This window comes from Telopea speciosissima, chromosome 2 (assembly GCF_018873765.1).
Source record: "Telopea speciosissima isolate NSW1024214 ecotype Mountain lineage chromosome 2, Tspe_v1, whole genome shotgun sequence".
In the NCBI taxonomy this organism is placed as follows: Eukaryota; Viridiplantae; Streptophyta; class Magnoliopsida; order Proteales; family Proteaceae; genus Telopea; species Telopea speciosissima.
The window spans coordinates 39,270,186-39,277,838 of record NC_057917.1 but is presented as its reverse complement, the minus strand read 5'-3'; the positions used below and the strand labels follow the sequence as shown (position 1 = coordinate 39,277,838).

Sequence of the window (7,653 nt, the reverse complement as noted above, 5' to 3'; positions counted from 1 at the left end):
GATGTACAAAGGCAGAAACGAATTAAAGACTAAATAAAAAATCTAGGTGTAAAAACTCACCTGAACAGGAACCCTAGACAAATCTTCAGTTTACACCTGAAAGAAGAACACCCAAATTAGAACTAAAACCCTAAAAAACAAAAAATACAAAATGCAAACTCCATGTTCTAGGACAGAGAGCGAGAGAGAAAGAGAGAGCACAGATGCAAAATGGGTATGAAATATCAGAGAAGGAGCGAGAGAATCCGACAGAGAGAGATGAAAAGAGGAATGAGATTTAGGAACGACATACCTAGGGAGCGAGAGAATAGCGAGACACTCCTGTTCTTTCGAACGGTAGTAGAGAGGGAGCTATAGAGTCTGAGAGTGAGATCTGATCTTGCTCTCTTCTTCCCTTCGCGAGACACTCCTGTTCACCCTTCTCTTCTCAATCGCGAGAGAACGCAGGTCGCGATAACCAGGTTTTTCGATTTAGGGCAGATAGGTATGATCCTCTTGGATTATCCTATTTATACCTAGGCTGTAATTTGTAATCCAAATCTGAGTTCTCCTATAAAGGTGAACTCAGATGAATGATCTAGTATAGTGTAAAATGTAAAATTACGTAATTCTTGTCGTCCGTTGGAATTAGGATACCAAACGGTTTAAAAAATTCAGAATCATGGTCCAACAGAATGATGTTCGGTCGATTTACACAACCAAACACACTCTTAGGTGTTCAGGTTTGAAGTGCCAAAAGAGAATTCTTTGCCCTTCGCTTCTTCAGCGATTTTGAGAGAAAGATCACTAGAATCACTCACCTGCCTTTCTCGGATTATTGTCACATGTGATAAAGATATGAATCCAGGCACTTATGGAAACACAATCGTTTGGGCACCATGGATAGTATATCTCAACTATTTCAATATTCTCCATTATCTTGTATGTCACCCAATATTGGGTTACCTTATTTATGTACATCATGTAAGCTATGTATATATATCCCTATTGGGATCATTAATGAATTAGGGAATAATATCTACCTTAACATGGTATCAAGAGCCACAATAGCTCCATCGAGCCAATCTTTTTTCTTTTTTTTTTTTTCTAGTTTCTTCTCCTTCTTGCAATGGAAGGAAGCAATACCCATGGTGCCGATGGCAGTTCTATTGTAGGCACCAACGATTTGCCTACTTCTCTTCCTCTTTCTTCGTCCATCTCCCCCCCTCCTTAAACCATGCCCATCATTACATTTCTCTTAAGCGTACCCGGATACTAGTGCTTCTTACCATGTCACGCCTGATCTTCAGGCCTTTTCCCAATATGATGACTATAATGGTACAGATCCATTGAATGTGGGTAATGGTAAGGGTTTGCAAATTTCGCATATTGGTTCATCCTCTCTTCCATCTTTATCCTCTCGTTTATTTTATTTACATAATATTCTTCATGTTCCATCTATTTCCAAGTCTCTTTTATCTGTTCAAAAGTTTTCTCAAGATAATAATGTATTTTTTGAGTTTCACCCTTCTCACTTTCTTGTGAAGGATCAAGTAACCAAGGAAATACTGTTGTCCGGACCGAGTAAAGATGGTCTTTACGAGCTCCACTCTTCTTCCCCGTCAGTGCACTCTGCTGTCCGTGGTTCTTTTGATCTTTGGCATTCTCGCCTTGGGCATCCAAATCAACGCACTCTCCAACAAATCATTCGCATTAATCATTTACCTTTTAATAGTTCTCATTTTAAATCTCTATGTAAGGCTTGTCAACTTGGCAAGGTCAATCGTCTTTCTCTTTCTTTAACTGGTAGTAAAAGTATGTTTCCCTTAGATTTAATATTTACTGACATTTGAGGCCCTTCTCCAACCCCGTCGAGTTCCCATCATCGGTATTACGTCATCTTTGTTGACGATAATACAAAATTCATATGGTTCTACCCTTTAGTTCGCAAATTTGATGTATTTGATATTTTTCCACAATTCAGGCCTTGGTTGAGAGGTTATTTGGTAGGAAAATCAAGGCTATTCAGTCCGATTGGGGTGGGGAATATCGGTCTCTTTTTGAATATTTTTCCAAACTTGGTATTGTTCATCGTGTTTCTGCGCCACACAACCATGAGCAATAAGGGTCGGTTGAGAGACATCATCGACATATTGTTGAGACAGGCCTCGCCCTTCTTGCTTATGGGTCTGTGCCACAGAAATACTGGCACTACGCCTTTGAAACAACTATTTTTCTGATAAATAGAATGCCATCTTCTATCTCTCTTGGCATCTCTCCTTTTCAATTGGTGTTTCACAAGGCACCGGATTATGGTTTTCTTAAAGTTTTTGGATGCTTATGTTTCCCATATTTAAGACCATATAACCGTCACAAGATGGATTACCGGTCCACAGCATGTGTCTTCCTTGGATACAGTCCTTTGCATCACGGTTATAGATGCTTGGATCTACAATCACAAAAAATAATTATTGCTCGCCATGTTCAGTTTGATTAGCGATCTTTTCCTTTTTCTAGTCCATCACCACCTTCATCTGTCACCATTAGTCCTGGCCCAAATATACCTTGGGCATCTTCTTCTATGTCTCCGCCACGTGACCCATTACCATCCCACATGCGGGTCTCACCTGTAGGAACACCAGTACCCACACCCATGAACTCACCTACACCCATACCCACCCCAATTCCAGCCCAACCACCTACAGGTTCACCTACTTCCAGCCCTGCCCGGGATTCCACACCACCATCTACACCACTAAGGACCCGGCCCATCCATGAGCTCTACAATCCACAGCCCGAGCCAGCCTTGTCCTCGCCATCACCACAACCGAACCCATTACCTGCACCATCCTTACACCCTATGAGGCTTCGGTCCCACACATGGCAGCCCAATGCACATATTACTCATGCGGTGACTACTGAGCCTTCTTCTTTTTTGCAGGCCAATAAAGTCCCTGAATGGAGAACATTGATGGCTGAGGAGTTTACTGCTCTGCTTTGGAATGGCACTTGGTCACTAGTGCCCCGCACTGATTCTATGAACCTTATTGGCAATAAGTGGGTTTACAAAATTAAAAGGAAAGCTGACGGCTCCCTTGAGCGCTACAAAGCCCATCTGGTAGCAAAGGGCTTTCACCAACAACATGGTCTAGATTACAATGAAACATTCAGCCCAGTTGTGAAACCTACCACAATCAGATGGGTTCTTTCAATAGCAGTATCTAACAACTGGCCGATTCAGCAGCTGGGCGTACAAAATGTGTTCCTTCATGGGACGTTAGATGAAGAAGTGTACATGTCCCAACCTCAAGGGTTTGCTGACCCTTCATTTCCTGATCATGTGTGCAGGCTGCACCGTTCTCTCTATGGGCTCAAACAGGCTCCACGGGCATGGTTTCATCACTTGTCTGAGTTTCTAATTAGTCTGGGATTTATTGGTTCAAGGACGGACACCTCACTTTTTATCCGCCGGTCTGGGACTCAAGTCTGCTGTATTCTAGTGTATGTAGATGACATTATTGTTACAGGCAGTGATTCCTATATGATTCGGTCTCTACTATAGTGCCTTGCCAGCGAATTCTCCATCAAGGACCTTGGTGCTCTTCATTTTTTCTTGGGCATTGAGGTCAATAAGCATCCCAAGGGCATTGTTCTTTCTCAAGCCAGATACATTACAGATTTGCTACACCGCACAGGCATGACTGATTGTAAACCTGTCAAGACCCCTATGGCTACAACAATGAAGTTCTCTGATTCAGGGGGTGCAACACTGCCTGAGCCTACCAAATATCGTTCGGTGGTGGGTGCATTGCAATATGTTACTTTGACACGCCCTGATGTGTCCTTTGCAGTTAATCAGGCCTGCCAATTCATGCACTCTCCAACCGAGGAACACTGGCAGCTTGTCAAGCGAATTATTCGGTATCTTCGCAGCACCCAATTTGGTGGTCTCTTAATTGAGCGTTCAAATACCCGTTCTCTGCAAGCCTTCACGGATGCAGACTGGGCCGGAGACGGGTCTAACCGCAAGTCAACCGGTGGTTTTGCTATTTTTCTAGGTTCAAACCTAGTCTCTTGGGTGTCTAGGAAACAACGAACTGTGGTTCGGTCATCCATAGAGGCTGAGTATAAAGCTTTGGCCGACGCATCGGCTGAGCTTATATGGTTAGAATCACTTCTTCTTGAACTTGGGTACCCACTCTCTGGACCACCGATCTTGTGGTGCGACAATCTAGGGGCGACATATTTGTCGGCAAATCCAGTATTCCATGCACGTACAAAACATGTGGAAGTGGATTTTCATTTTGTTTGAGATCAAGTGGCTAAAAAGCAGTTGCAAGTGCAGTTTATATCTTCACCAGATCAACTGGCGGATACCTTAACAAAACCGCTAGCACATTCCAGATTTGAATCGTTGAGGGACAAGCTGAAGATTCGGTTACCCGACTCTCCACCTTGAGGGGGTGTATTGAGAGAAAGATCACTAGAATCACTCACCTGCCTTTCTCGGATTATTGTTACATGTGTTATCACATGTGATATGGATCCAGGCACTTATGGAAACACAATTGTTTGGGCACCATGGATAGTATATCTCAACTATTTCAATATTCTCCATTATCTTGTACATCACCCAATATTGGGTTACCTTATTTATGTACATCTTGTAAGCTATGTATATATATCCCTATTGGGATCATCAATGAATTAGGGAATAATATCTACCTTAATAAGCGATGAGAGGTTGTAGGAGAGAGGTCTCGAGAAGATAGGAAGCAGGGATATTCTATAAGGATTTCATCGGGTTTTCACGACGGATCAACAATTCTTGAAACTGGTTTGGGGGGAAAATCGTTCTCACGAGTGGCCAATGCGCGTGCAAAAGAAATGGTGATGATTTGAGAGAGAGAGTCAGAGAGATGATTCTGAAAATTCTGTTATTTTGCTTGGTGCACATAGGAGTATTTGAAGAAGCGCCAACTTCAATCAAATGCCATATCCTATTATCTTTCTTCTTAGGGATTTTTACAATTACCACCCCAAAATCTTTTATATTTACTATTACACCACCCCAAAAAAAAAAAAAAAAACTTTGAAACAACTATTACCCTCCCCTGTTGCATACTAATAACTACCTGGCCCCCACCATTACGGATCCGTAACGGAGAGGGTTAATCGTAAAAATGTGCCGTTGTCACGGATTTTTTATGATAAAAATGCCCTTTTGGGGTGGTAATTGTAAAAACCTCCCACCCCATCACCTTCCCTTCTCCTCCTCCTCCTCCTCCTCCTTGTGCTTCTTCTTCTTCATCCTCTGCAACCCCAACGACCTCATTCCAGAGATGAATTTAGAATTGCCGATTGCCAAAATGATCAAAGATGACGAAAGTAGCTTTAAAAAAAAAAAAAATTCTTTCTTCTATTTAAATTTCAAGGAAGAAAGAGACAAAAATATTCGGTTTGTTGGATAGTCTATATAAACAAAGAGCGCAATCTCCGTTCAAAGCTGTGTGTGTCTCTCTGCAATCACTCTAATGATGGGTGGATTCAAACTACGACTCTCTCGCATGTTCCGTGCTTCATTTGGTTCGTGTCGATCACGAAGCGTAGCCATTTTCATCTCTCAAATCCACCATGAATCATCTGCAGAGGATGGTTTCGCAACAATGGAGAAGTTACGGAGTCCAGAATTGATGGAACAAAGCCCATGCTTCGGCTTTGATGATGCTAAAGGAAGAACTTGTCCCCCTGCATCACCCATTTCGCCATTAAATTCATATTACAAGCTTGAGGAATTTGAATCAAAAAGGGGAAAAATTAAGTCAAAGGAAACGAAGCAGAAGAAGAATCAGAGATCTATGAACAACAAATCAAGATTTCATTTTGATTCTTCATTAGGAGAAAGTGATAGTGGGTGGTTCAGTACTGAAGAATCTGGAGACGAGACAGAAACGTTTTTATCTTCAAAGAGTTTATCTTCTGATTCTTCCGAGATTTACCGCCGGAAAGCAGCTGAAGTTCGCCGAAGAAGGAATTCTGAAATGAGTCATGACCCGTTTGATTCAGGGGGCAAATTACAAGAAAGGATCGCTGTGGTGAAGCGGTCTAGTGATCCGTATAATGATTTCAGGACATCAATGGCGGAAATGATTGTAGAGAAGGAGTTATTTGTAGAAGAGGATCTGGAGAAGCTTTTACAGGGTTTTCTGAGTTTGAATTCCTCTCATTATCATAAAGTTATTATTGAGGTATTTAAGGAACTATGGGATACTCTGTTATCTAATTGATCTTGAAGAATCTGACAGTGTTGATCTGCTTGATCTTTAGAAACTAGAAAAGTTGTAATTTGTTTCTATTGGTGCTCACTCTGCAATTCTGTCTAATTGGGATCTCTTTTTCTTTTTCTTTTCATTTTTTGCTTTTTTGAATCTACGATCAAAGATGAATTGCAGTGGATGGAGGAGGAGGAGGAGGAGGAGGAGGGACGGTGATGGGGTGGGAGTTTTTTTACAATTACCAATCCAAAAAGGCATTTTGATCTTAAAAAATTTGTGACAACGACACACTTTCACAACTAATCCCTTCAATTACGGGTCACTAATGGTGGAGGTCAGTTAGTTATTAATATGCAAATAAGGGTAACAATTGTTTCAAAGTTTTTGAGGAGATAATAATAAATATGAAAGATTTTTGAATAGTAATTATAAAAAACCCTTCTTCTTTTTTTATAAAGATATTCTTCCTCCTTATCTTAATAATAAATCGCTCCCAGCCAAAGGTAATATGGGAGAATATGCGCATAGGAGTATTTGAAGAAGCGCCAACTTCAGTCAAACGCCATATCTTATTATCTTTCTTCTTTTTTTGATAAAGATCTTCTTTCTCCTTATCTTAATAATAAATCGCACCCAGCCAAAGCTAATATGGGAGAATATGCGCAAGCTTCGCTGCGATACAGTGAATATTCTCTCATATTAAATATAACAAACCTACCAATACTGCCGCTGCTGTGCTACCACGACTGTCCCACATCACAAAATGCAATCCAGGCAGCTGGGCTGTAGCTGCAGAAGTGCGGCAGTGCGTATTAACCACAGGCAATAAATGCGTATCACCTCGTTCGTACTGCACATGCAACCCAACTGCCCGGATTGATAGGAGTCGAGGTCGTTTTACATCGTCTTTTTTGTCTTTTTCTAAGAATCCCAAGCTCTTCAGACTCGTTTTAGGGATTATCCCCTGTGCGTGAGCTCCAGCTCGTCTCTTACGCTTCTGTTATAAGTCTGTCTCTCTCTGTGTATTTTCACGTGTCATAGTGATCGTTATTTACGAGGAAACAGTTGAAATCATCTCGTTTGCCCCTGAAGGGGAGGTGCCATATATAATAATCCCGATGAACTAGAGGTGGTTTTTTTCTCAACATTTTAGACGTTACCTTCCCTTTTTTTAATCGTCGATGCGACAACCATTTATTGTTTCCCTATAAAAGCTAGGGAAGCATCTTATTTTTGGGGACTTTACATCCTCTTTCACATGAGTAGACTGTAATTCATACTTAAAATCTTTCTTCATCAAAGAGATACAATCATCATCTGAAGAGTCTGAACTTATTATTAAGTTTAATTTTTGGGTTCTTTTTTTTTTTTTTAAATTTTGTTTTGGGTGAGGGGGGAG

At 41.2% G+C, this 7,653-nt stretch overlaps 1 protein-coding gene across 1 annotated transcript; it reads left to right on the top strand.

Moving 5' to 3' along the window:
* The first annotated feature begins 5,516 nt into the window (after positions 1–5,516).
* LOC122650701 (transcription repressor OFP8-like) lies at positions 5,517–6,266 on the top strand. The gene has a single exon (XM_043844093.1). It carries the CDS (start codon positions 5,517–5,519, stop codon positions 6,264–6,266), a length of 750 nt encoding a protein of 249 aa, XP_043700028.1.
* The last annotated feature ends 1,387 nt before the right edge of the window (positions 6,267–7,653 follow it).

Bases quoted from the DNA above. Each gene is read 5' to 3' on its own strand.
- LOC122650701 (XM_043844093.1), top strand. From the start codon at position 5,517: ATGGGTGGATTCAAACTACGACTCTCTCGCATGTTCCGTGCTTCATTT.